The sequence below is a fragment of the Pristis pectinata genome, chromosome 5 (genome assembly GCF_009764475.1).
Source record: "Pristis pectinata isolate sPriPec2 chromosome 5, sPriPec2.1.pri, whole genome shotgun sequence".
Lineage (NCBI taxonomy): Eukaryota > Metazoa > Chordata > Chondrichthyes > Rhinopristiformes > Pristidae > Pristis > Pristis pectinata.
In genome coordinates, this window is record NC_067409.1 from 1,644,001 (window position 1) to 1,671,920 (window position 27,920).

The 27,920-nt window shown below is 56.1% G+C and overlaps 1 protein-coding gene and 2 long non-coding RNA genes across 4 annotated transcripts in view; 2 read left to right on the forward strand and 1 right to left on the reverse strand.

Moving 5' to 3' along the window:
* The window catches only part of LOC127570696 (latent-transforming growth factor beta-binding protein 4-like), a 254,323-nt gene extending 232,874 nt beyond the window's left edge, over positions 1-21,449 (reverse strand). The window contains exons 1-4 of one of the 2 annotated variants that reach the window (XM_052016479.1): positions 21,380-21,449; positions 6,897-6,957; positions 4,118-4,276; positions 2,179-2,301 (exon numbers count right to left, since the gene is read on the reverse strand). In XM_052016479.1, the coding sequence (XP_051872439.1) occupies positions 2,179-2,301; positions 4,118-4,276; positions 6,897-6,957; positions 21,380-21,433 (397 nt within the window). In that variant the 5' untranslated portion in view covers positions 21,434-21,449. The remainder of the gene's footprint in view (positions 1-2,178; positions 2,302-4,117; positions 4,277-6,896; positions 6,958-21,379) is intronic. The other variant, XM_052016480.1, reaches the window with a different exon arrangement.
* LOC127570706 (uncharacterized) overlaps positions 1-27,920 on the forward strand; it is a 62,025-nt gene that overhangs the window by 14,592 nt on the left and 19,513 nt on the right. The gene's annotated exons all lie outside the window — the stretch shown is intronic.
* LOC127570705 (uncharacterized) lies at positions 15,939-20,425 on the forward strand. The gene is made up of 3 exons (XR_007956380.1): positions 15,939-15,969; positions 19,239-19,364; positions 20,306-20,425. It is a non-coding gene; the product is annotated as an uncharacterized LOC127570705 (long non-coding RNA).

Sequence of the window (27,920 nt, forward strand, 5' to 3'; positions counted from 1 at the left end):
AACATCTATATGCTTCAGGACATTCCCTGAATTCCCTAGCTTCCACGACCCGAGGTAGAATGAGTTCTTGATCTCTCATTCTATCTCGTCATGGCCTTGCACCCTATCTGTCTATCTGCATCGCACGTTCTCTGTAACACTATATACTGCATTCTGTTGTTGTTTGTCCTTTTGTACTACCTCGATGTACTTATGTACGGAATGATCTGTCTGGATGGCACGCAAACAAAAGCTTTTCGCTGCATCTCGGTCCATGTGCAGCAATAAACCAATACGTGCCTGTGATGCTTCTGCAAGCAACGTTTCCATTGTAGCTGTTCCTCACCGTACTTGTGCACATGGCAATAAACTTGGAGACACAAGAGACGGCCGTTGCTAGAATCTGGAGCAACACACAGCGCAGGAGTCCCGGTGAAGGGTCTTGGCCTAAAACATCGGCTGTCCATTTCCCTCCAAAGATGCTGCCTGACCATCTGACTTCCTCCAGTGCTTTGTGTGTTGCTGACAATAAACCTGACTTGACCTCTACGGTAAATACAGACAAGAAGTATTCATTTAAGACCTCTCCCATCTCCGTAGCTCCACACATAGACGACCACACTGATCCTTAAGGGGACCTCTGCAACTGGATCCTTGACTTTCTGACCAACAGACCGCAATCAATGAGGAAAGGAGGCAACACCGCCAGCACGATTATACTCAATGCTGGTGCCCCACAAGGCTGCGTCCTCAGCCCTCTACTCTACTCCCTACACACTCATGACTGCATGGCCAGATTCTGCTCTAACTCCATCTACAAGTTTGCAGATGATACCACCATTGCAGGCTGTATCTAAAATAACGATGATTCAGAATACAGGAAGGAGATAGAGAGCTTAGTGACATGGTGTCATGACGACAAACTTTCCCTCAATGTCAGCAAAACAAAAGAGCTGGTCATTGACTTCAGGAAAGGGGGCGGTGTACATGTTCCTGTCTACATCAATGGTGCTGAGGTCGAGAGGGTTGAGATCTTCAAGTTCCGCGGAGTGAACATCACCAACAGCCTGTCCTGGTCCAACCACGTAGTTGCCACGGCCAAGAAAGCTCACCAGCGCCTCTACTTCATCAGGAGGCTAAAGAAATTCAGCATGTCCCCTTTGACACTCACCGACTTTTATCGATGCACCATAGAAAGCATCCTATCTGGATGCATCACGGCTTGGTACGGCAACTGCTCTGCCCAGGACCACAAGAAACTGCAGAGAGTTGTGGACACAGCCCAGCACATCACAGAAACCAGCCTCCCCTCCATGGACTCTGTCTATACCTCTCGCTGCCTTGGTGAAGCAGCCAAAATAATCAAAGATCACACCCACCCTGGACATTCTCTCTTCTCCCCCCTCCTGTCGGGCAGAAGATACAAAAGCCTGAAAGCACGTACCACCAGGCTCAAGGACAGCTTCTATCCCATGGCGATAAGACTATTGAACGGTTCCCTTATACGATGAGATGGACTCTTGACCTCACAATCTACCCTGTTTCACCTTGCACCTTATTGTCTACCTGAAATGCACTTCCCTGTAGCTGTGACACTTTACTCTGTATTCTGTTATTGTTTTACCCTGTACTACCTCAATGCACTGTGTAATGAATTGATCTGTATGAATGGTGTGCAAGACAAGTTTTTCACTGTACCTCGGTACAAGTGACAATAATAAACCAATACCAATACCTCTTTGCTCCCTTGTTATCCTTCTGCTGAAGTGTCTGTTCCTGTGGTGTACTGCTCTACATTCTATGTTCTAACTCTGCTGCTGTAACAAGCAACAGCTATTTCTCTCCAAGAGCAGCTTTGAAGGAGAGAACAGATCCATAAGACTGTGGTGAGCTCTGCAGGGAGCAGGATCCTGCTCTCCAATCACATCAGCACATCAAAGCATCAGAGGTGATCAACAGGAGAGAGGGGGCAGAGTGTGGAGCTCACTCCCAGGAAAATGTGGGTCTCCGCAGGCAGAGGGGCTAAACACTCCCAGGGGAGAGGGGTGGAGACGGTGGGAGGGTCCCAGTTGGAGGGTGTTTGGGTGGAGACCATGGATTATACCGGGGTGTCCCTGGCTACCGAGCTCCGCGTGGCCACTTGACTGAGGTCTGGCGGTCAGTGGGCAGAGCGAGCCCATCCAAGGACGAGCCACTGACCTCTGCAGCCACTCGCTCCCATCACAAACCCTGGGGAGCACCGGCATAGGAAGGAGCCCAGGGTGTTGGTGCAGTTGGCAGTCACCGGACAGGGACCAGAGCTGGTGTCACACTCGTTCACGTCTGCAGAGAGAAAGGCAGACGTCAGCATCCTGGGGCAGTCTGTCACCCCCTCCCCCAAGATTCCAACTGTCCCCCTCCTCAGTCCTCCGAATCCTCACCCCAGACCCACACACTTCACCGGGGCATCGCAGTGTCTGACAACTCCCTGCCTCTCAGCAACCCCCTCACCAATGACGGGCCACAGCAAGTGTGTGAAGTAAACACACTGACTCACGATCCTGGGCGACACCCTGTCCCACAGGCAGGGCAGATACACCAGAGCGATGGCCAAAGATCTGCAGGTGGGAAGGAGTGTGGCTCCGAGAGTCCTGAACATCAACTCCAGGCCCCGTGATTATTCACGGCACCAGGCCAGACACGGGGATGGACACCTGCCCCTGATTACTGCCCACCATCCTCCCTCAGCTGATGGATCAGTGCCCCCCACGTTGAGCAACACGTGGAAGCAGCCCTGAAAGCAGCGAGGACACAGGATGTACTCTGGTTGGGAATTCAGTGGCCATCACTGGGGGGTTTGGTATCACCACCACTGATTGAGCTGGCCGAGTGCCGAAGGACGCCGCTGCCGGACTGGGTCTGCGGCAGGTCCCGAGTGAACCAACGGCAGGGATAAACCACCTGCCCCATAGGCTGTTCCAGGACGCTGACCCAGATGCATCTGCCCTTTGGGGTGACCGTGACCTGAGGGGTAAACCTTTCACACAGGGTAGTCGGTATCGGGAATGAGCTGCCGAAAGACGTGGTGGGGGCAGGAACAGTGACATCAGGACAGATGCTGGACTGAGGGGGGCACAGGGGGAGATGGAATTGATGCAGGCGTGGGATTGGCATGGATATTAGTATGGATGATTGGCATAGACATGGTGGGCCGAAGGGCCTGCTTCTGTGCTGCACAACTCTACAAATCAACATACCGTCCCTTCACAAACTCCCGGGGTCAGACACAGAGTGAAGATCCCTCTACACCGTCCCATCACACACTCCCGGGGTCAGACACAGGGTGAAGCTCCCTCTACACCGTTCCATCACACATTCCCAGGATGATACACACAGTGAAGCTCCCTCTACACCGTCCCATCACACACTCCCGGGGTCAGACACAGGGTGAAGCTCCCCCTACAACGTCCCACCACACACTCCTGGGGTCAGACTAGGGTGAAGCTCCCTCTGCACCGTCCCGTCACACACTCCCAGGGTCAGACACAGGGCGAAGCTCCCTCCACACCGTCCCATCACACACTCCCAGGGTCAGACACTATGTGATAACTGGTAATTGGTTTATTATCATCAAATGTACCGAGATACAAGTGAAAAGCTTTTGCTTACGTGCCATCCAGACAGATCATTCCATGTACATGTACCTCGAGGTAGTGAAAAGGAAAAAAAGATGCAGAATATAACATTACAGTTACTGAGAAAGTGCAGTGTTAGTAGCCAAGTAAAGTGCAAGGGCCACAACAAGGTAGACTGAGAGATCAAAAGTTCATCTTTAGTGTACAAGAGGTCCATTGAAGAGTCTTATAACAGCAGGATAGAGGACACAGGTTTAGGTGAGAGGGGAAAGATTTAAAAGGGACTGAGGGGCAACTTTTTCCACACAGTGTGATGGGTATGTGGAACGAGCTGAAGAAGTGGTAGAGGCGGGTACAATAACATTTCAAAGACAGTTGGACAGGTACATGGATAGGAAACGGTTAGAGGGATAAACAGGACTAGCTCAGCTAGACATTTGGCCAGCATGGATGAGTGGGGCTGAAGGGCCTGCTTCTGTGCTGTACCACTCCATGACAGAGAGGGAAGCTCCCTCTACACTTACCCACACAGCGCTGGCCGTCACTCATCAATCGGAAACCACTGGGACAGCCACAGGCCTCTCCATCTGAAACAAGGTCCTCGGGGCAGCCGCAAGCACTGCCATTCCCAACCACAACCTGGTTGCCAGGACACTCCAGCATTCCGGGCGATTCCAAGTCAACTGCACAACACACAGACAATAAGTTAAAGAACAAATGGTGATTTTGAGAAATTTCCAGGTTATTCTGGGGAATGTTCTGGGACAGAGACTCACAGTCATAGACTCACACAGCACGGCAACAGGCCCTTCAGCCCAATTGGTCCATGCTGACCAAGATGCCCCATCCAAGCTCATCCCATTTGCCAGCGTTTGGCCCATAACCTTCTAAACCTTTCCAATCCATAAAACACAACACAGAAGAGTACAGCACAGAAACAGGCCCTTCGGCCCACAATGATGTGCCAAACTAAATAAAATTAGTAATCAATGTACTTGTTCAACTGTCTTTTAAAAGTTGTTATTGTACCTGCCTCACCCACTTCCTCTGGCAGCTCGTTCCACGCACATACCACCCTTTGTGTAAAATAGTTGCCCCTCATGTTCCTCTTAAATCTCTCCCCTCTCATCCTAAACTGTGCCCTCTAGTTCTTGATTCCCCAACCCTGGGGAAAAGACTGAGTGCATTCACCCAGAGCACAGCTTAGACACAGAGTTAAGCTCCCTCTACACTGTCCCAGAGCAGCGACAGCTCTGGGTCATTGATGGGCTCAGAGCAGCCGTGATCAGCCTGGGGTGTTGCTGCAGCCCGTACTTTCTCAGCTCCTACCACTAATTATGTTTGTCAAAACCATGTGAGTCGTCCCAAATGTCATCATCTCATATTTTTCAGGAATATATTCCTCTGCCATTGTTTGACGCACTTTACCAGTTCATCAATATTATCTTGCAACCAAGCTAACTTTCTCACTGCATAAATACAGAAAGTAGGACCAGTGAGATGCCAGACAACGAGAACAGCAAATGTGCGACCTTTAGCAGGAATCTTGGGGTCCAAGTCCGTAGCTCTTGAAGGTGGCCACACAAGTAGATAGGGTGGTAAAGAAGGCGTTTGGCATGCTTACCTTCATTGGTCAGGGCATTGCGTATAATAGGCAGGAAGTCAGGAGAGTGGAGGGAGAGAGGGTGGAGGGGAGGGAGTCATTACAGTAAATCGACATTAAATTGGTGCAGAGTTAGGAAGGTTATACAAGATTGCAATAGCATCTTGATTAACTACGCCAGTGGGCCGAGGAATGGCAGCTGTATAAAACTTTGGTCAGGCCACACTCGGGAATATCATGTGCCATTCTAGTCGCCCCATTACAGGAAGGATGTGGAGGCTTTGGAGAGGGTGCAGAAGAGGCTTACTCGGATGCTGCCTGGATTTGAGGGTATGAACTATAAGGAGAGGTTGGACAAACTTGGGTTATTTTCTCTGGAGTGGCAGAGGCTGAGGGGAGTCCTGAGATAAGTTTATAAAATTTTGAGAGGCACAGATGGAGTAGACAGAATATTTTTCCCAATGTAGAAACGTCAAGTACTAGAGGACGTGTATTTAAGGTGAGGGAGGGGAAGGTTAAAGGAGACGTGTGGGGCGAATTCCTTACGCAGAGTGGTGGATGCTGGAATGGGCTGCCGGGGTGGTGTGGAAGCAGGTACAATTGTGGCTTTTAAGAAACTGTTAGACACATAAATTATGCAGAGAATGGAGGGATATGGATCATAAACAGGAGAGAATTCAGCAGCATGGTGAGCACAGCCATGGTGGGCCGAAGGGCCTCTTCCTGTGCTGTACTGTTCTACGTTCTCTGTTTAATCATGCCAATGAGTCCAATGTTAGTGATGGGAATCTATTCCAAAATAATTTTTTTGAAGAGAGGTGTAGTAGATGTTAGGCCTGACCTCTGCAGCCTAAATATAACAGGAATATAACTGATTGCAACTGCCAACCACACTCAGAACAACTGCCGAGCCTGTGCAGTAGTCGGCCTCTGTGGGTCTTCATTCCCACGCTGACTTTGAACTATAAACATGTCAAAAGACTCCTTCCCACCAAGCCCACTGGAACCCACGTCACACTGTCCAAACAAAGGCCATTGCTGAGAATCCCCCACAGAGACACTCACCCTTTGCCCTCCCCCCACTGTGTGGAGACCACACTGCCGTTTCCCAGCCTCCTGCTTTAAGTGATCACACAGCATCGGTGCATTCGTAAACCCACGCTGACTTTGTCCCAGGCACACCAGAGACTGTAGGCGCTGCAATCTGGAGCAACACTCGGGAGGAACTCAGCGAGTCAGGCAGCATCTGTGGGCAGTCGACGTTTCAGGTTGAGACCCTTCATCTGCACTGACTTTGTCCTGTCCTGTCCTGTTATTTCTTTCCAAGTCTTGTGTCATGACATCAGATATGATGAGCACAATCCCTCAGTGATGTTACCCTTCCTGGTCTCTCCTTCCTTGCTTTTTCTCTGCTCCTTTTCTAACACACTCAGGCTGCATTTGCCACACTCCAGTCAGCAGGCAATTTCATTATATTTTTAATTTCATTGATCGGCCGTTCACCTTGTATGGAGCACATGCTGAGTCGGTCGTAGGAAACATTTCCCCATTACGGAAGTATCTAAAAGTGAAGGACGTAGGTTTCGAGGGGACCTGAGGAAGGTTGGAATTTGGAACGCGCTGCCTGAGGTGGTGGTGGAGAAAGCCCTGCGTGAATTCAGATGTGTCATGCCCCGGAGAACTGCGCTCCCCTCACTTACCCTGCCGGAGGTCAGTGGCCAGGAGAATCCCAGTCATGTTCGCAGGAAGTTCCGTCACGTTCTGAAAACATGGGAGAGACCAGGGAATCACAGAGAGGTGGGTGAGGAGGGAAACAAGGGAGGGGGTTGGGGGGAGACGCCGGGGAGAGAACACAGCACAGAAAGAGGGTGCATAAGAGTAGGGGAGGGGTTAGGTAGAAGAGGAGGAGGGGCGAGGGGGAAGAGGGGCGATGCGAAAGGGGTGTGGAGGGGAGGGAGTCATTACAGTAAATCGACATTAAATTGGTGCAGAGTTAGGAAGGTTATACAAGATTACAATAGGACCTTGATTAACTACGCCAGTGGGCCGAGGAATGGCAGACGGAGCTTAACGCAGATAAATGAGAGGTGTTGCATTTTGGTAAGGCAAACCAGGGCAGGACTTGCACAGTAAATGGTAGGGCCCTGGGGAGTGTTGTAGAACAAAGCGACCTAGGGGTGCAGGGACATATTTCCTTGAAAGTGGTGCCACAGGTAGACACGGGTGGTGAAGGCGTTTGCCACACTTTCCTTCCTCAGTCAGGATATCGAGTGGAGGAGTTGGGACGTCATGTTCCAGCTGTACAAGACGTTGGTAAGGCACAATCGGAGTACTGCGTACTACAGTTCTGGTCACCCTGCCGTAGGGAGGAGGTCGTTAAAGTGGACAGGGAGCAGAAAAGATTGACGAGGATGTTACTGGGACTGGAGGGTGTGAGTTCTAAGGAGCAGCTCGACAGGCTGGGACTTCCTTCTCAGGAGCATGGGAGGCTGAGGGATGACATATCAGAGGGAGATAAAATCATGAGAGGCACAGATAAGGTGAATAGCCATAATCTTTAACCCAAGGTAGGGGAGTCCAAAACTAGAGGGCATGGGCATAAAGTGAGGGAGGAGAGGTATAAAAGGGACCTGAGGGGCAACATTTCCCCACACAAGAGGGTAAATGGTAGAAGATAGAACATTACAGCACAGTACAGGCCCTTCAGCCCACGATGTTGTGCTGACATTTTATCCTGCTCTAAGATCTATCTAACCCTTCCCTCCCACATAGCCCCCTCATGTGGCTATCTAACAGTCTCTTAAATGTCCCTAATGTATCTGCCCCCACAATCTCTGCTGGCAGTGCGTTCAACGCACCCACCACTCTCTGTGTAAAAAACTTACCCCTGACGTCCTTCTTATACCTTCCTCCAATCACCTTAAAATCATGCCCCCTCGTGTTAGCCATTGTCACCCTGGGGGAAAAAGTCTCTGACTGTCCATTCGATCTATGCCTCTTATCATCTTGTACACCTCTATCAAGTCCCCTCTCATCCTCCTTCTCTCCAAAGGGAAAATCCCGAGCTCACTCAACCTATCCTCATAAGACATGCTCTCCAATCCAGGCAGCATCCTGGTAAATCTCCTCTGCACCCTCTCTAAAGCTTCCACATCCTTCCTATAATGAGGTGACCAGAACTGAACACAATACTCCAAGTGTGGTCTGACCAGAGTTCTATAGAGCTGCAACATTACCTCGTGGCTGTTGAACTCAATACCCCAACTAATGAAGGCCCACACACCATACGCCTTCTTAACAACCCTATCGACCTGTGTGGCAACCTTGAGGGATCTATGGACGTGGACCACAAGATCCCTCTGTTCCTCCACACTGCTAAGAGTCCTGCCATTCAAATTCCATCTCCCCAACTTTTCCGGGTCAAACTCCATCTGCCATTTCCGTCGGTAAATGGAACAAGCTGCCAGAGGGTTGAGGTGGGTACAATTATACCGTTTAAAAGACAGGGATGGGAAAGGTTTAGAGGGACATGGGCCAAATGCGGGAAAATGGGACTAGCTCAGGTAGGCTAACTTGGTCAGCATGGATGAGTTGGGCTGAAGGGCCTGTTTCCATGCTGTTTGACTAGCTGTGTATGAATCAGTGTTTCAGAAAAGCTTGAGAACACATACCACCAATCTGAAGGACAGCTTCTTCCCCACTGTTACAAGAGTCTTGAATGGATTGGTTACATAACACTTATTACAGCGCCAGCGACCCGGGTTCAATTCCCGCCACTGTCTGTAAGGAGTTTGTACGTTCTCCCCGTGTCTGTGTGGGTTTCCTCCAGGTGCTCCGGTTTCCTCCCACCTTCCAAAGACGTACGGGTTAGGAAGTTGTGGGCGTGCTATGTTGGCGCCGGAAGAGTGGCGACACTTGTGGGCTGCCCCCCCCCCCCAGCACATTCTCAGTAATTCAAAAAGCCTCATTTTACTGTGTGTTTTGATGTAAATGTGACTAATAAATAAATATGTTATCTCTTATGTGGCAAAGGTGAACTCTTGATCTCTCAATCTATCTCATCATGGCCCTTGCACCTCATCTACAAGTGCTGCACTTTCTCTGTAACTGTGATACGATATTATCTTATCCCCTTTTTATGACCTCGAAGTACTCCTGTATGGAATGATTTACCTGGATGGCACGCATGCAAAACCTCTTCACTGCATCTCAGTTTTTATGGAGATTATCTTCCTTGCTTTTGTGCTGTGTCCATTTGGTAAACCCCGGACCCTGTGTACTTTCCCTACTTTCTCAAAAGGGAACATGTGGAGCAGGAAGGCATTTTCATTGCTCATTCACAAGGGCCCTGAAGATTAGAAAGCCCAGGAACGCAGCAAAGGAGGAGAGGGGGGTGGGGGAGAGGCACCGGGTGAAACTGAGGTTACTGAGAGACAGAAAATCAAACAGAATCAGAGTAACAGCAGTAAACAGATCATTTACATCCCAGTGGGGGGGGGGGGGGAGAGATGAAGGGGAGGGGGAGGGGGAGGGGTGAGTGAGGAGGAGGAGGAGGGGGAGGGGGAGCGGGTGAAGGGGTGAGTGAGGAGGGGGAGGGAAGGGGGCAGGAGGGGGAAGAGGGGGCGGGGGAGGGGGATGGGGTAGGGGGGAGGGGGAGGGGGGAGGGGGGAGGGGGAGGTGGGAAGGGGAGGTGGGAAGGGGGAGGTGCGAGGGAGGGGGGGAGGTTCGAGAGAGGGGGGGAGGTGGGACGGAAGGGGGAGGGGGGGAGGTGGGAGGGAGGGGGGAGGGGGGGAGGTGGGAGGGAGGGGGGGAGGGGGTGGAGGTGGGGGGGAGGGTTGGGGGGGAGAGGGGAGGGGGGGAGGGGTGAGTGAGGAGGGGGAGGGAATGGGGAGGAGGAGGGGGAGGGGGGAGAGGTGGGAAGGGGTGAGAGGTGGGAGGGGGGGAGGTGGGAGGGAGGGAGGGGGGAGGTGGGAGGGAGGGAGGGGGGGAGGTGGGAGGGAGAGGGGAGGGGGGGAGGTGGGAGGGAGGGGGGAGGGAGGGGGGAGGGGGTGGCAGGTGGGGGGGAGGGGGGAGGGGGGGAGGGGGAGGGGGGGTAGGGGGAGGAGGGGTGGAGGGGGGGAGGGGGGATGGGGAGGGAGGGGGGAAGGGGAGGGAGGGGGAGGGAGGGGGGAGGGAGGGGGGAGGGGGGAGTGAGGGGGAGTGGGGAGGGAGGGGGGAGGGAGGGGGATGGAGGGGGAGGGAGGGGGAAGAGAGGGGGGGAGGGCGGGGGGAGGGAGGGGGGGAGGGAGTGGGGAGGGAGGGTTTAGGGAGGGGGAGGGGAGGGGTCAGGGAGGGGGAGGCGAGGGAGGGGGTGGGGGGAAGAGAGGGGGGAGGGGGAGGGGGGAGGGGGGGAGAGGGGGGAGGGAGAGGGGAGGGTAGGGAGAGGGGAGGGGAAGGGAGGGGAAGGGGAGGGGGAGGGGAAGGGGAGGGGAAGGGGAGGGGGGAGGGAGGAGGGGGGAGTGAGCAGGGGGGAGTGGAGGGGGGAGGTGGGGAAGAGGGGAGGGGAGGGGGGGAGGTGGGGAAGGGGGGAGGGGAGAGGGGAGGGGGAGGGGAGAGGGGAGAGGGGAGAGGGGGGAGGGGGAGAGGGGGGGGAGGGGTGGGAGGGGGGAGGGAGGGGGAGATGGGAGGGAGGGAGGGGGAGATGGGAGGGGGGAGATGGGAGGGGGGAGATGGGAGGGAGGGAGGGAGGGAGGGGGGAGATGGGAGGGAGGGAGGGGGGGAGATGGGAGGGAGGGAGGGGGGGGAGATGGGAGGGAGGGAGGGGGAGATGGGAGGGAGGGAGGGGGGAGATGGGAGGGAGGGGCGGGAGATGGGAGGGAGGGAGGGGGGAGATGGGAGGGAGGGAGAGGGGGAGATGGGATGGAGGGGGAGATGGAAGGGAGGGAGGGGGAGATGGGAGGGGGAGATGGGAGGGAGGGAGGGAGGGGGAGATGGGAGGGGGAGATGGGAGGGTGATGGGAGGGGGAGATGGGAGGGAGGGAGGGAGGGGGAGATGGGAGGGAGGGAGGGAGGGAGGGGGGAGATGGGAGGGAGGGAGGCGGGAGATGGGAGGGAGGGAGGGAGGGGGGAGATGGGAGGGAGGGAGGAGATGGGAGGGAGGGAGTGAGGAGATGGGAGGGAGGGAGGGGGAGAGGGGAGGGAGGGAGGGAGGGAGGGCGGAGATGGGAGGGAGGGAGGCGGGAGATGGGAGGGAGGGAGGGAGGGGGGAGATGGGAGGGAGGGAGGGAGGGGGGAGATGGGAGGGAGGGAGGGGGAGATGGGAGGGAGGGAGGGAGGGGGAGATGGGGGAGGGAGGGAGATGGGGGAGGGAGGGAGGGGGAGATGGGAGGGAGGGAGGGAGGGAGGGAGGGAGGGGGAGATGGGAGGGAGGGAGGGAGGCGGAGATGGGAGGCAGGGAGGGGAGAGACGGGAGGGAGGGAGGGAGGGAGGGGGGAGATGGGACGAAGGGAGGAGATGGGAGGGAGGGAGGGAGGAGATGGGAGGGAGGGAGGGAGGGGGAAGATGGGAGGGAGGGAGGGAGGGGGAGATGGGAGTGAGGGAGGGGGGAGATGGGAGGGAGGGAGGGGGGAGATGGGAGGGAGGGAGGGGGGAGATGGGCGGGAGGGCGGGAGGGAGGGAGGGGGGAGATGGGAGGGAGGGAGGGGGAGATGGGAGGGAGGGAGGGAGGGAGGGGGGAGATGGGAGGGAGGGAGGGAGGGAGGGGGAGATGGGAGGGAGGGAGGGGGGAGATGGGAGGGAGGGAGGGGGAGATGGGAGGGAGGGAGGGAGGGAGTCGGGAGATGGGAGGGAGGGAGGGGGAGATGGGAGGGAGGGAGGGGGAGATGGGAGGGAGGGAGGGAGGCGGAGATGGGAGGGAGGGAGGGGGGAGATGGGAGGGAGGGAGGGAGGGTGGGGGGAGATGGGAGGGAGGGAGGAGATGGGAGGGAGGGAGGGAGGAGATGGGAGGGAGGGAGGGAGGGGGAAGATGGGAGGGAGGGAGGGAGGAAGGGGGAGAAGGAGGGAGGGAGGGGGTGATGCGAGGGGGGAGTTGGGAGGGAGGGAGGGAGGGGGGGAGATGGGAGGGAGGGAGGGAGGGGGGGAGATGGGAGGGAGGGAGGGGGGGAGATGGGAGGGAGGGAGAGAGGGGGGGATATTGGAGGCAGGGAGGGGGGAGTTGGGGGGGAGAGAAGGGGGAGGGGGGATGAGGGAAGGGGAGGAGGGGAGAGGGGGGAGGCAAGAGGGGGGAGGGAGGGGGGAGGGACGGAGGGAGGGTGAGGGGGGGAGGGAGGCGGAGGGGGGGGGAGGGAGGGGGAGATGGGGGGGAAGGGGGGAGGGAGGGGGGGAGGGGGGAGGGGAGGGAGGGGGGAGGGTGGAGGGAGGGGAGGGAGGGAGTGAGGTGGGGGGGAGGGGAGGGGGGAAGGGGAAGGGGGAGAGGGGGGAAGGGGAAGGGGGAGAGGGGGGAAGGGGAGGGGGGAAGGGGGAGAGGGGGGAAGGGGGAGAGGGGGGAGGGGGAAGGGTGGAAGCGGGGCAGGGGGAGTGGAGTGGGAAGGGGAGGGGGAAGGGGAAGGGGAGGGGGAAGGGGGGAGGGGGAGCGCAGTGGGAAGTGGAGGGGGGAAGGGGAAGGGGAGGGGGGAAGGGGGGGAAGTGGGGGAAGGGGAGGGGGAAGGGGGGGAGGGGGGAGGGGGAGGTAGGGGGAGGGGGGAGGGAGGGGGAGGGAGGGGGAGTGGGGAGGGAGGGGGGAGGTAGCGGGAGGGGGGAGGGAGTGGGGAGGGAGGGAAGGGGAGGGAAGTGGAGGGGGAGAGGGGGAGATAAGGGGAGGGGGAGAGGGGGAGGGTCTCTCAGTCATGGCCATGCAGTCATCAGTGTGTAGGGAGTAGAGTAGAGGGCTGAGGACGCAGCTTTGTGGGGCACCAGCATTGAGTATAATCGTGCTGGAGGTGTTGCCTCCTTTCCTCATTGATTGCGGTCTGTTGGTCAGAAAGTCAAGGATCCAGTTGCAGAGGTCCCCTTAAGGATCAGTGTGGTCGTCTATGTGTGGAGCTACGGAGATGGGAGAGGTCTTAAATGAATACTTCTTGTCTGTATTTACCGTAGAGGTCAAGTCAGGTTTATTGTCAGCAACACACAAAGCACTGGAGGAAGTCAGATGGTCAGGCAGCATCTTTGGAGGGAAATGGACAGCCGATGTTTTAGGCCAAGACCCTTCACCGGGACTCCTGCGCTGTGTGTTGCTCCAGATTCTAGCAACGGCCGTCTCTTGTGTCTCCAAGTTTATTGCCATGTGCACAAGTACGGTGAGGAACAGCTACAATGGAAACGTTGCTTGCAGAAGCATCACAGGCACGTATTGGTTTATTGCTGCACATGGACCGAGATGCAGCGAAAAGCTTTTGTTTGCGTGCCATCCAGACAGATCATTCCGTACATAAGTACATCGAGGTAGTACAAAAGGACAAACAACAACAGAATGCAGTATATAGTGTTACAGAGAACGTGCGATGCAGATAGACAGATAGGGTGCAAGGCCATGACGAGATAGAATGAGAGATCAAGAACTCATTCTACCTCGGGTCGTGGAAGCTAGGGAATTCAGGGAATGTCCTGAAGCATATAGATGTTACGAAAGAGGAGATGTTGGTGGTCTTGAGGTGCAGAAAGGTGGATAAATCCCCAAGGCCTGACCAAGTGTATCCTGGAACATGGAAACCAGCCTCCCCTCCATGGAGTCTACAGTTCTCGCTGCCTCGGTAAAGCAGCCAACATAATCAAAGACCCCAACCAGCCCGGACATTCTCCCTTCTCTCCTCTCCCATCAGGCAGAAGATACAAAAGCCTGAAAACATGTACCACCAGGCTCAAAGACGGCTATTATAAGACAATTGAACGGTTCCCTAGTACGATAAAATGGACTCTTGACCTCACAATCTACCTCGTCATGGCCTTGCACCTTACTGTCAGCCTGCACTGCACTTTCTCTGTAACTGTAACACTTTATTCTGCATTCTGTTATTGTTTTCCCTTGCACTACCTCAATGCACTGTGTAATGAATTGATCTGTATGGGTAGTATGCAAGACAAGTTTTTCACTGTACCTCGGTACATGTGACAATAATAAACCAATTTACCAAAGAAGGCAAGGAACTTGCTGGGGCCCTGACACAGGTATCTGCATCTTCCTTACCCGCGGGTGAGGTCCCAGAAGACTAGAGGGTGGCTAATGTTGTGCCTTTATTTAAGAAGGGCTGCAAGGACAAGCCAGGAAACTACAGGCCGGTGAGCCGAACATCAGTGGTGGGAAAATTACTGGAGGGGATTCTGAGGGACCGAGGTGATCATGGGCATGAGAAATCATGTCTCACACATTTAGCAGCGTTTTCTGACCAAGAGCATTGACGAGGGCAGGGCGGTTGACATCGTTTACATTGGAGTTTTAGCAAGACTTTTGACAAGGTCCCACATGGTAGGCTGATCTGGAAGGTTAGATCACATGGGATCTAGGATGAGTTAGCCAATTGGATACAAAACTGGCATGACAAGTAAGTTTGCGGGTGACACCAAAATCAGTGGTGTGGTGGTCAGTGAAGGCAATTGTCTCAAGTTACAACAGGACCTGGATCAACTGGGAAAGTGGGCAAAGGAACGGCTGATGGAATTTAACTCAGACAAGTGTGAAGTGATGCATTTTGGGAAGTTAAACCAGGGCAGGACTTACACAGTGAATGGTAGGGCCCTGGGGAGTGTTGTACAACAGAGAGACCCAGGGGCACAGGTACATAGTTCCCTGAAAGTGGCGACACAGGTGGACCAGGTGGTGAAGAAAGCATATGGCACACTTGCCATTGTCAGATGGGGCATTGAGTACAGGAGTTGGGATGTCATGTTACAGAGCTAAAGGATGTTGGTGAGACCGCACCTGGAGTATTGCATGCAGTTCTGGTCACCGAACTACAGGAACGATGTCATTAAGCTGGAGAGGGTGCATAAGAGATTCACCAAGATGTTGCCAGGACTGGAGGGCTTGTATTATAAGGAGAGACTGTTTTTCCTGGAGTGAAGGAGGCTGAGGGGTGACCCTCTACAGGGGTATAAAATCACAAGGGGTATAAATAAGGTGGATGGTCACAGTCTTTTCCCCAGGGTAGCGGCGTCCAAAATTAGAAGGCACAGGTTTAAGGTGACAGGGAAGAGGTTTAAAGGAGACCTGAGGGGCAACTTTCTCTCACAGGGAGCAGAGGGTTTATGGAAAAAGCTGAAAAAGCAACAAGATGCTGGAGGAACTCAGCAGGCCAGGCAGCATCCGTGGGGAAAAGCAGGCGGTCAACATTTCAGGTCAGGACCCTTCCCTAGGACTGAAGATAGGAAAAGGGGAAGCCCAGTATATGGGGGGGGAGAAAGAGCAGTGATATGTGGACAAAAGAGGGGATGCGGGGTGGGCACAGGGTGGTGATAGGTAGATGCAGTCCTTTGTTTCTCCTCTCTGGACCGAGCTGCCAGAGGAAGCGGTAGAGGTGGGTACAACGACAATGTTTAAAACCCCCCCACACACACATCCCGGGCCTGTGCCCCACTGGAGTTTGCTCTGGCTGCTGCAGCCCCCTTACTGAGGCCCCTCTGCCCTCTGTGCTGCAGATGTGGACGAGTGTATCCTGCCCCAGGCCTGTCCCTCGAACATGGACTGCCACAACTGTCCCGGCTCCTTCGTCTGTGAATGTCTGCCAGGGTACGTCCGCTCGCTGGATGGCCAGAGCTGTGTGGGTGAGTGCGGGCACAGCGATTGTCCAGAATACACACCCACCGGGGAGGGCTGGGGTGGGGTTGGTGGGTGGGTGAGGTTGGGTGGGTCTGTGGATGGGGCAGGTCTATGGGTGGGGCGTGAGGGGTTGGTCTGCGGGTGAGGTTGGGTAGGGTGGGGCTGTGGTGGGGTGGGTCTATGGGTGTGAAGCTGAGCGGTGGGTCCGTGGGTGGGGTTGATGAGTGGATCTGTGGGTGGGGTGGGTGTCTGTGGGTGGAATGGGTGGGGAGTGAGGGGTAGGTCTGTGGGTGGGGTGGGTCGGGATGGGTGGGGTGGGTGAGCCTGTGGGTGGGGAGTAAGGTGTTGGTGGGGTGTGTGAGGTGGGTCTGTGGGTGGGGTGGGCATAGGTCAGTGGTAGGGTTTGGTAGGTCTGTGAGTGGGGTGGGTCTGTGGGTGAGGTGATTCTATGGGTAGGGTTGGGTAGTGTGTGGGTGGGATGGGTGGGGTTCAGTGGGTCTGTGGCTGGGGAGTAGGGATGGATCTGTGAGTGGGTGGGGTGGGGTTGGGTGGGTCTCTGGGTGGGGTGGGGGTGGGTCAGTGGTGGGGTTGGGTGGGTCAGTGAGTGGGTGGGGTTGGATAAGTGGTTGGGTTGGGTGGGTCTGTGGGTGGGTGGGGTTGGGTCAGTGGTGGGGTTGGGTGGGTCTGTGGGTGGGGTGGGTGTGGGTCTGTGGGTGGGGTGGCGTTGGGTGAGTGGTGGGGTTGGGTGGGTCTGTGGGTGGGGTGGGTGAGGTGGGTCTCTGGGTGGGGTGGGGTTGGGTCAGTGGTGGGGTTGGGTGGGTCTGTGGGTGGGGTGAGTGAGGAGGGTCTGTGGGTGTGGTGGGGTTGGGTCAGTGGTGGAGTTGGGTGGTTCTGTGGCTGGGGTGGGGTTGGGTCAGTGGCGGGGTTGGGTGGGTCTGTGGGTGGGGTGGGTGAGGTGGGTCTGTGGGTGGGGCGGGCTTAGGTCAGTGGTGGGGTTGGGTGGGTCTGTGTCTGGGGTGGGGTTGGGTCAGGGGTGGGGTCAGTGGTGGGGTTGGGTGGGTCTGTGGGTGGGGTGGGGTTGGGTCAGTGGTGGGGTTGGGTGGGTCTGTGGGTGGGGTGGGGTTGGGTCAGTGGTGGGGTTGGGTGGGTCTTTGGGTGGGGTGCGGTTGGGTCAGTGGTGGGGTTGGGTGGGTCTGTGGGTGGGGTGGGGTTGGGTCAGTGGTGGGGTGGGGGTGGGTCTGTGGGTGGGGTGGGGTTGTGTCAGTGGTGGGGTCAGTGGTGGGGTTGGGTGGGTCTCTGGGTGGGCTGGGGTTGGGTCAGTGGTGGGGTTGGGTGGGTCTGTGGGTGGGGTGTGGTTGGGTCAGTGGTGGGGTAGGGTGGGTCTATGGGTGGGGTTGGGTCGGGTCAGTGGTGGGGTTGGGTGGGTCTGTGGGTGGGGTAGGGTTGGGTCAGTGGTGGGGTTGGTTGGGTCTGTGGGTGGGGTTGGGTGGGTCTGTGGGTGGGGTTGGGTGGGTCTGTGGTGGGGTCAGTGGTGGGGTTGGGAGGGTCTATGAGTGGGGTGGGGTTGGGTCAGTGGTGGGGTAGTGTAGGTCTGTGGGTGCGGTGGGGTTGGGTCAGTGGTGGGGTTGGGTGGGTCTGTGGCTGGGGTGGGGTTGGGTCAGTGGTGGGGTAGGGTGGGTCTGTGGGTGGGGTGGGGTTGGGTCAGTGGTGGGGTTGGGTGGGTCTCTGTGTGGGATGGGGTTGGGTCAGTGGTGGGGTTGGGTGGGTCTGTGGGTGGCGTGGGGTTGGGTCAGAGGTGGGGTAGGGTGGGTTTGTGGGTGGGGTGGGGTTGGGTCAGTTATGGGGTTGGGTTGGTTCAACGGTGGGGTTGGGTGGGTCTGTGGGTGGGGTGGGGTTGGGTCAGTGGTGGGATTGGTTGGGTCTGTGGCTGGGGTGGGTGAGATGGGTCTGTGGATGGGGTGGGGTTGGGTCAGTGGTGGGGACAGTGGTGTGGTTGGGTGGGTCGATGGGTGGGGTGGGGTTGGGTCAGTGGTGGTGTTGGGTGGGTCTGTGGCTGGGGTGGGGTTGGGTCAGTTGTGGGGTTGGCTGGGACTGTGGTTGGGGTGGGGTTGGGTCATTGGTGGGGTGGGGGTGGGTCTGTGGGTGGGGTGGGGTTGGGTCAGTGGTGGGGTTGGGTGGGTCTGTGGTTTGGGTGTGGTTGGGTCAGTGGTGGGGTACGGTGTGTCTATGGGTGGGGTTGGGTGGGTCTGTGGCTGGGGTGTCGTTGGGTCAGTGGTGGGGTTGGGTGGGTCTATGGGTGGGGTGGGGTTGGGTGTGTCTGTGGGTGGGGTGGGGTTGGGTCAGTGGTGGGGTTGGGTTGGCTCATTGGTGGGGTTGGGTGTGTCTGTGGGTGGGGTTGGGTATCTCTGTGGGTGGGGTGGGGTTGGGTCAGTGGTGGGGTTGGGTGGGTCTGTGGGTGGGGTGGGGTTTGGTCATTGGTGGGGTTGGATGGGTCTGTGGGTGGGGTGGGGTTGGGTCAAGTGGTGGGGTTGGGTGGGGCTGTGGGTGCGGTGGGGTTGGGTCATTGGTGGGGTAGGGTGGGAGCTGTGGGTGGGGTGGGGTTGGGTCAGTGGTGGGGTTGGGTGGGTCTGTGGGTGGGGTCGGTGAGGGTTGGGTCCTGAGGGTGGGGTGTGAAGCATCTCACGGGTTTCAGGGGGTACGATCATGGGGCAGTGAATCTGTTGCGGCTGAAATTCAAGGAGCAGCCACTGGGGGGCCAGTGTAGATGAAATGGTGGGAGGGAATCCCATTGGCTGTTTGTGGGTTGTTAAAAATCCTTTCAGCCAATCCCGTGGCGATATTGTGGCAGCTAATCAGAGGGCATGCAGTGAGGGAATCCCAGCAGTATTCTGTATCTGGTTCCACCAATCACCTGCCAGCCTCTGACCCCTCCCCTCCACCCCCGACCCCCCCCTTTCCCACCCGCCCCCACCTGCCCATCAGCTCCTCCTTCACCTGGATCCACCAATCACCTCCCAGCCCCTGCCTCGCCCATCGCCCTCACCTCTTTATCCTGACCACCTCCCCTCCACACTCCCAGTCCTGATGCAAGGTCTCGACCCGGATCGTCGATCATCGCTCTGCCTCCACAGAGGCCGCCTGACCTGCTGTCTCGCCCCTTTTATCCCCCTCCTCTCTCGACTGTGGTTTGGATTGGCTGGAGAGTGGGTGGGCCGCGTGCCCATTGGACAGGTTGTGTGCGGCGCTGAACCTCTTCCCCTGCTCTCTCTGACAGATGTGGACGAGTGCGCCTTCGAGGAGCGTTGCCGCCGCGAGCTGGGGAACCAGTGCATCAACGTGCCGGGCAGCTACAACTGCAGCTGCCAGCCCGGATTCCAGCCGCAGGGAGCGGCCTGTCTGGGTACGAGTGAGCCTCTCCCCTCACCCCTCCATGTCCTCTCGTTCACTGGGCATGAACAGCAGGGGAAGGCCATTCAGCCCTTGAGACATATTCCTACTACCTGCCCACAGCCCAGGGTGCCTTCGGTGACTTCAAATCTCTCCACCCACTGAACACAGAACAGTACATCACAGGAACAGGCCCCTCGACCCACCATGTCAGTGTCAAACACAATGCTGAATTAAACTTTGTCCCTTCTGACTGTACGTGATCCATATCCCTCCTTCCTCTGCATATTCCTGTGTTTATCTAACAACCTCTTGAACAGCTTTATCATATTTGTCTCCACTCCTATCCCTGGCAGCCCACTCCAGGCACCCACCTTTCCCTGCGTAATAAAAAAAAACTTGCCCAGCACATCCCCATTGAACTATCCCCTTCTCACCTGAAAGCTATGCCCTCCAGTATTTCAATTTTGACGCTGGGAAAAAGACTCGTACTGTCTACACTGTCTGTGCCTCTCATAATTTTATAAACCTCCATCGGGTCTCCCCTCAGCCTCCGACGCTCCAGAGAAAATAACCCTAGTTTGTCCGACCTCTCCTCATAGCACGTGCTTTCTAATCCAGGCGGCATCCTGATAAACCTCCTCTGCACCCTCTCCAAAGCCTCCACACCCTTCCTGTAATGGGGCAACTAGAACTGCACACAAGACTCCAAGTGCAGCCTCACCAAGGTTTTATACAGCTGCAACATGACTTCCACTTCCTGACTCAACTGATGAAGGCAAGCATGCCACAAGCCGTCTTTGTCACCCTATCTACTTGCATTGGGAGCTGTGGATTTGGACCCCAACATCAGTCCATTGGGTACTGCAGGGTGGGTTCTGTGACACTCTATGTCGCGGGCATGGACTCACTGCCAGCGGCTGCCCCTGACCACCTCTCCCCGTCTCTCTGCAGACATTGATGAGTGCTCGGAGGATGCAGCGGTGTGTGCCCAGGGCCAGTGTGTGAACACACTGGGGAGTTACCAGTGTGGCTGTCCCCCCGGCTTCCGTGGCAACGGGACCGACTGTGAAGGTTCGTACCCCTAGTGAGGTGGTAGTCCCATCTCGTTCGGCCCTCGCACTGTCCACACCCTCCCCCCTCGCCAGCAGTTACACTGAGACTAGAATAGCAGCTCCCACGGTGACACCAGAGACGGCAGATGCCAAAATCTGGAGCAACACACAACTGCTGGAGGAACTCAGCAGGTCGAGCAGCATCTGTGCGGGGAAAGCGATTGTCAACGTTTTGGCTCAAAACACTGCATCAGCACTGGGAGTGGAGAGGGGAGATGTGGTGAGTATACTGTATACTGGCCCTCTCCCCTCTCAGTCCTAATGCAGGGTTTTGACCTGAAACGTCGACAATTCCTTCCCTGCTCCCACAGTTGCTGCTTGACCTGCTGAGTTCCTCCAGCAGATTGTTTGTTGTGAATCACGGAGTCACACAGCAAGGGGGGTGGGAGGGGGGAGGCGGGGGAGGGGGGGAGGGGGGAGAGGGGGGGAGAGGGGGAGGGGGGGATGGGGGGAGGGGGGAGTGAAGCGGGAGGGGGATGGGGGAGAGGGAGGGGGGAGGGTAGGGAGAGGGGAGGGGAAGGGGAGGGGAAGGGGTGGGGGAGGGAGGAGGGGGAGGGAGCAGGGGGAGGGGAGGGGGGAGTTGGGGAAGAGGGGAGGGGAGGTGGGGGAAGGGGGAGGGGGAACGGAGGGGGGGAGGGGAGGGAGGAGAGCGGGGAGGGGAGGGGGGAGAGTGGGGAGGGGAGAGGGGAGGGGGAGAGGGGGGAGGAGGGAGAGGGGGGTGGTGGGGGGGAGAGGGTGGAAGTGGGGGGGAGGTGGGGAGAGGGGAGGTGGGGGAGGAGGTGTAAGTGTGGGGGGAAGGTGGTGGGGAGTAGGATTTGGACGTGATGACTGCGCGGTGGGGGTGCGGGGCAGTGGCTGCTGAAACACAGGAACTGTTTAACCGCTCCCCGGCCGCGGGAGGGGATCCACTCACCGCAGCGCCGCACAGGGCGAGGGCCAGCGGGCAGAGCAGGAAGCCGACCGCCATCCCACCGCCCCTGAACCGACGGCCGAGCAGCAACAGCCAGAAACCCGAGAAGTGTTCGGTCAGACTGTTGTCAAGTGCCAGAGATCGGGAGGGTCCGCGGGAGGGAGGGTCCAAGAGAGAGGCGGTGGGAGGGCTCGGGGAAAGGATGGGTCCAGAGGGAGGGAGGGAGGGTCCTGCAGTGTGTGAGAGTGTGTTAGAGAGAGGGGTGGGAAGGGGATGGGGAGGGGGAAGGGGGAGGGGGAGAGGGAGGGAGGGGGAGGGGAGGGAAGGGGAGAGGGAAGGAGAGGAGGGAGGGGAGTGGGTGAGGGGAGAGGGGAGGGGACGAGGAGAGGGGAGGGGGAGAGGGGAGGGGAGGGGGAGAAGGGGAGAGGGGGGAGGGGAAGGGGAGGGGAGGGGGGAGTGGGGGGGGGAGGGGAGGGGGAGAGGGGCGGGGAGGGGGAGAGGGGAGGGAAGGGAATGGGAGGGGGAGGGAAGGGGAGGGGACGGTGGAGCTGTGGGTGAGAGGGGAGGGAAGGGAAGGGGAGGGGGAGGGAAGGGGAGGGGGAGAGGGAAGGGGAGGGGGAGAGGAGGGGAAGGGGAGGGGGAGAGGTAGGGGAAGGGGAGAGGGAGGGGGAGGGGGTATAGAGAAGGGAGGGGGAGGGGGGGAGAGAGGGGGGAGGGGGATGGAGGGAGAGGGGAGAAAGGGGAGTGGGGGAGGGGGAGAAAGGGGAGGGGGAGAGGGGAGGGGAGGGAAGGCGAGGGGCAGGGGGGACGGGGAGAGGGGAGGGGGGAGAGGGGGGAGGGGGAGAGGGGGGTGGGGAGTGGAGTGGGGAGAGAGGGGAGGGGAGGAAGGGGGAGTAGGGGTGATGGGAGGGGCGTGGAGGTGGGTAAGGGGAGAGGAGAGGAGAGGTGGGGGAGGAGATGGGGGAGCGAGCTGGGTTTAGTTTAGAGGGAGGGTCCCAGAGAGAGTTGGTGTGGGAAGCGGGGAAGGGAGAGGGTGAGAGGGAGAAGGGAGAGGGGAAGGGAGGAGAGGGGAGTGGAGGGGAGGAGGGCGGAGAGCGCGGTCAGAGAAGCGAGATGGGGATGACAGGAGTGTTGTCCCGATTTTAAGTTCCCACTCCCGCCTGCTGCAAAGTCACACAGTGCCACAGATTAATTCTGTTAAAACACGTTTATTAGTATATACTGCGGGAGAATTCTCCTCAAACTCTCATGCAGAGTCTTTATCGGAGGTCTCCATAATACAGAGGGGCAGACCTCTCCCCCCTCCCTCCCCACCTCCCCTCTCCCCTCCCCTCTCCCCCTTCCCCTCTCTCCCCCTCCCCTCCCCTCCTCCCCTCCCCTCCCCCTCTCTCTCTTCCCTCCCCTTCCCCCTCTCTCTTCCCTGCCCTCCCCCCTCTCTCTCTCCCCTCCCCTTTTTCTCTCTCTCTCCCCTCCCCTCCCCCTCTCTCTCTCCCCTCCCCTCCCCTCCCCCCCTCTCTCTCTCCCCTCCCCTTGTGCTTGTCACACACTTAAACAATGTGGCTACACCAATTTCAGTTGGGAAGCCGAAGGTTCAAAGACAACCATCACACTCGTTGTTTTAAGACAAACCACCTGGTCTGGAGTCAGGGGCTTGCGTGCTTAGTGTTTTTTCATCAGTTCTATGTACAGTTACAATTTCTTACCCCTTTACTTCCTCATTCCCCCTTTTATCATATCATGATAACCTAGAGGGGCGCCGAGAACGGGGTCGAGAGTTTATTAATAAGGACCTTGCAACAATTATTTAAACAGGCCAGCACCACACAGCATACAGCAGGTATGATGCCCACGATCCTCCCAGTAGCCACCCCAACCAACCCGCCCCTCCTGTAGGTCCTTGCCTAAAGCTACCTACTTGCTTCTGAATGTCCTGAATGGCATGGGAGATGTTGTAGGACTCATCTCTCACACTGGTGACACATTTGTCCCCTACTATGGCACATACTCCTGCTTGCTGAGCCAACTGGTAGTCCACAGCATACCGGGTCTGCTGGGCATAAAGTCGAAGCTCCGCCAGTTCCTGGTTCCCTGCCTCCAGGCCCTTTATGGTGCTGTTTCCCAGCACGGCCAGTCCACAAATAAGGTAGTTCCAGTTTTTTGCGGCTATAGTTCCTGCCGAACCCCCCCCCCCCCCCAGAGAGAGAGTACTCAGAAACCCATAGCCTCATGACGATAAGGGAGATCCCAACGTGATAGGATCCCTCCAGTCTTCACAGAACTCCTCACTTACTGACCACACCACGTCTTCGTTGGACATAAGCCTTCTGGGGGCAGGGGACCATGACTGGCCCGATCGTTCCTACTGCAAACCAGGCTGGCAGAGTGGGGGTGGCAGTAGTGTAAGTACCATTGAAGAGGAACATATACCCTTCCTTGGCCCGGTAGCAGGTTGCATTACCCGATTGCTGTGAACTGGGCATCTGAGAATACCAAGAGATTCCAACAACATTTCTCCCGTGCTCTCTCAGGTAATTCTCCCTGGTTAGCCATTCTAAAGAGACGTTAGACAATTTCACATGGGTTCTGTTCCCTTCCCCACAAACCCATCGCTCCCCTGCAATTAACGTAACACACCTAGTGGCAGCGCAGTCACACCTAAACCATCCCCACCTAAATCCACATATTCTCTCTATACAAGTGGTGGTGGCACATGATATCGTGTTCTGTATAATCGCTATCCCACAACCCCATCCTTTACTGTCAAAGCAGTGGGGGAAGGACTGGTAGCTAGTTGTGCTACTAGGATCTGTTATTGTTCTTTGCAAACATTTACCCAGCAACACCATCCTGTAAGTACCCGTCTGCCGAATACACTTTGTTTTTGAGTATTCATATTTTAAGAGAGCCCTGGGACTCCAGCTTGGTGTGGCTACAAAAGGACCTTCCACTGATTCTGCCAAGGGGTAGCAAACGGTGCGATTCAGGTGTAGTTGCATATGTGCTTTGTAAAACAAATTATCTTCTAATGCCCACGCAAGAGTACCAGTAATGGTAAGGAGTCCAAATCTAAGAAACATCATTTTTCTTTCGGCGGCCATCGTTTACAGTGGCTCAGATGAATCCAGCGTTCCTGGCCCTGTACTTTCACAGCTGTAGGAGTCTGGAGTAGTATCTGGAGGGGGCCTTTCCACCGAGGTCCCAGTTTAGGGCGTTCCCAATCTCTTATCAGTACTGAATCTCCAATTTCCAGGTCAGGCAGCTCCGCATCCTGTCCTTCCAGTGGTTTAAGGGCACTCTCCACCTGTGAATGAAGAAACTTTAAAGAGGACATAAGTTGTCTGAAATACCTTTGTAGTTCATCCCCCATGATGTTATGGCCAACCTGGGCGGGGGGGCTGGGTGTCATCATCCCATGGAGTTCTTCCCGGATGTCCAAAGACGATTCCGGCAGCCGACACCCTGGTGACGAGTGGGGAGTAATTCTCATGTGGATTCATGCTAATGGGAGAATATTCAGCCAATTTAAAACCGTATCTGGTAATAATGTAGTTAATTTATTCTTCAGGGTGCCGTGAGCTCGCTCTACTATACCCGCTGCCTCAGGGTGGCAGGTGAAATGGAACTGTTTTTCGATATGCAGTGCCTCGCACAATTCCTTATTTATTCTCCCTATGATGTGGGGACAATTGTCTGAACTTATCTGTCGGGGTACCCCAAACCTAGGTATGATTTCTGTCAGCAATAACGTCACCACCGTTGAGGCTTCATTGTTGGTGGTTGGAGAAGCTTCAATCCCTCTACTAAACACATCAATAATGATAATACAGTACTTATAATAATGTACACGTGGTAATTCCATAAAGTCAAGTTGTATACAATCAAAGGGACCACCAGGCAAGGAGGTTCTGCCTGGGGTTCACCTCAGCCCTTTCCCAGCATTGGTTTGTTGGCATATTAAGCACGATCGTATTTTGCCTTCTGCTGCTTTCTCCAATCTGGGGTGCCACCAGGTACATAGTAAAATGTTACTCATTCCCCCTTGTCAAGGTGGGGGTCAGAATGTAGGCAGTCAATAAGCATCAGTAACAAGGAATCAGGTATACATACTTGACCGACTGGAGTAGTCCAGAGGCCGTGTGGCGCAGAGTGCGTACACCCGTGCGTCTTCCATCCTTGTTTTTCTGAGTCAGGGGTGTCCCCCTGTAAGTGCTACACAGTGACCACGTCTGGGGTGCCCAGCGTTGTTATCGTTGGCTTGCAAGCAACTGCCTGTTTTTTCCACAGTCGAAACGATCTTAGACCCCTGGTGTCCTGCCAATTTAGCCTCTGCATCTGCCCTGTTATTGCCCAGTGGTACTAGAGAGGTGTCAGAGAGGTGAGCCGAGCATTTAGTGATGGCCAGTTTGTTGGGGAGGAGGATGGCCTGGAGGAAGTTCTTTAGATAAGCAAGGAGTGGGAAGTGCTTAGTAAGGAGGGCCACATTAGGTAGGCATTGTCTGCAGAAATTCACTAAACCTAAGAAGGCGCACATACCCTTCGGGATTAGCGGGCGGTGGGGTAGCAATGATGGGTACAATACGTTCAAGAGTGAGCTGCCGCCTCAGTAGCCCTTAAAAGGGTGCCCAGGAAGTTTACCTGATGCTGGGTTCGTTTTACTTTCTGTGGAGGTATTACATAGCCCCAAGAGTGGAGTGCGTTAAGTAGTCTATTGGTGTCCGCGATGTTGGAGGACTTCGAGGGGCTTGCCAATAAAGGGTCATCAACATACTGGACAACAGTGGATTTGTCAGAAATTTGCAACTCTTGGAGTTGTTTATGCAAAACTTGAGAGAAAATAGTCGGGGAGTGTATAAAACCTTGCCGGAGGCACGCCCAGGTGTAATGCTGACCTTGGAAGGTGAAAGCAAACAGGTATTGCGAGTCGGGAGATAGGGGAATGGTAAAAAATGCATGTTGGCGATCCACAGGTGTAAAAATACGGGAGTCGGCAAGGATGTTGCTGAGAATGATGAGGGGTTCGGGACAGCGGGATGCAGGGGTTCCACTATATCATTGACCTCACACAGGTCTTGTACTAGACGCCATTCCGTTCCGTCTGGGTTTGGGGATGGGTAAAATGGGGGTGTTGCAGGGTGATTGGCAAGGAACCAGGATGACCTGTTCGCAGAATGAATCTATTAAATGGGTTATTCTATCAACTGCCTCTCTGCGAAGGGGGTACTGTGGGACGGAGGCAATTGTGCTCCTGGTCTTACACGGATTGGACTGGGGTCACTGGGGTGAATCCTACCTCAGCTTTTGACGGGGCCATAAGTCGGGGGTTGGCTCATCCGAAGGGAGTCGGTGGAGCTGATGGTGGCATAAACAGCCTGTCACCGAGAAAGGGATGAGGTAATAAGTCAGGGTCCCTTCTGGCAGTATCTGGGGAATTCCGTTAAAGCCCTGTGTCGCCTGTACCTCAAGTCGGTGGGCGAGGAATCCCAGCTCCTTCGGTTTATGACCCTCATTTACTGACAGGGTAATGTGAGGGGACATCAAGCCCGACTGATTCCACATTCATTAGGTACTTGAACTAAAAGTGCTGTTCCCTCCTTACCTGCTCAATGAAACCGTGGCTGTGGACAGTTTAAAATCGTGCTGGGCGATACATGGAGCTTCGAGGGTCAAGGTATGGCCCCGTATCTATCATAAAGGGGATTGGTTTTCCCTCAACTAATAAATTGTCAATAGGTTCATCGTCCGGGTTATCGGTGAGGGCAGGGTACATGGAATGGCTACTTCCCACAGCTAGTCAGGCAGAAAACGGATTGCTAGTTGAAAAAGGTAAGTCGTTTACTGGGGGTCTCGTCTGCCGTTGGTGGTAGTGGGGGCAGTCCCGCTGCCAATGCGTCAGGTGCCCCGCAAAGGTAGCATCCTGTCGACCTGGCGCTCGCCGGTGCAGGTTGTTGGGGTCCCCTGAGTCCTGGGTAATTACGAGGGGCTGGTGGTGGCACGTAAGGGGGACTGTACGCTGGGGCTCTTGGGCCGTTGGGGTGCATTGGATACCCTTACCTCATTCAACATAGGTGGTGGGCCAGGATCTTTAGGGTCGTCATTATCAGTGGTAGAATCGGAGTCATAATCGGTGTCCGTCTGAGGATCTACTAAAGCTCTGTCCCCTACCAAAAAGTTCCATCGCTTGTCTGTGGCCTTAGAGCCATTCAGAGGCGGGCCTCTCTCCGTCTAAGCTGGTTCCTAGTTCGGGATGCAATAGGGACATGGAATTGTCCTTGGGACGGGACCTGGCCAGCAGTCGATGGTGGTGAGGCAGAACGCTTTGCGGACTAGTCGCATTATATGGGGGCGGCAGTTGAAATTGGGGGGTAGATAGGGGCTGTGGGTCGGACCATCCAATCCTCTTCATTTTTGTCCATATCATTACTTAGGAACAACAGGGGCACGCCAGACATGTCGGGAGGTACCTCCACTTTATCCTATTTTCTTCTATTTTTATTCCTACGTTTTTCCTTATTTTTCTGATCTCGCCCCTCCCTCTCCCTTCTGT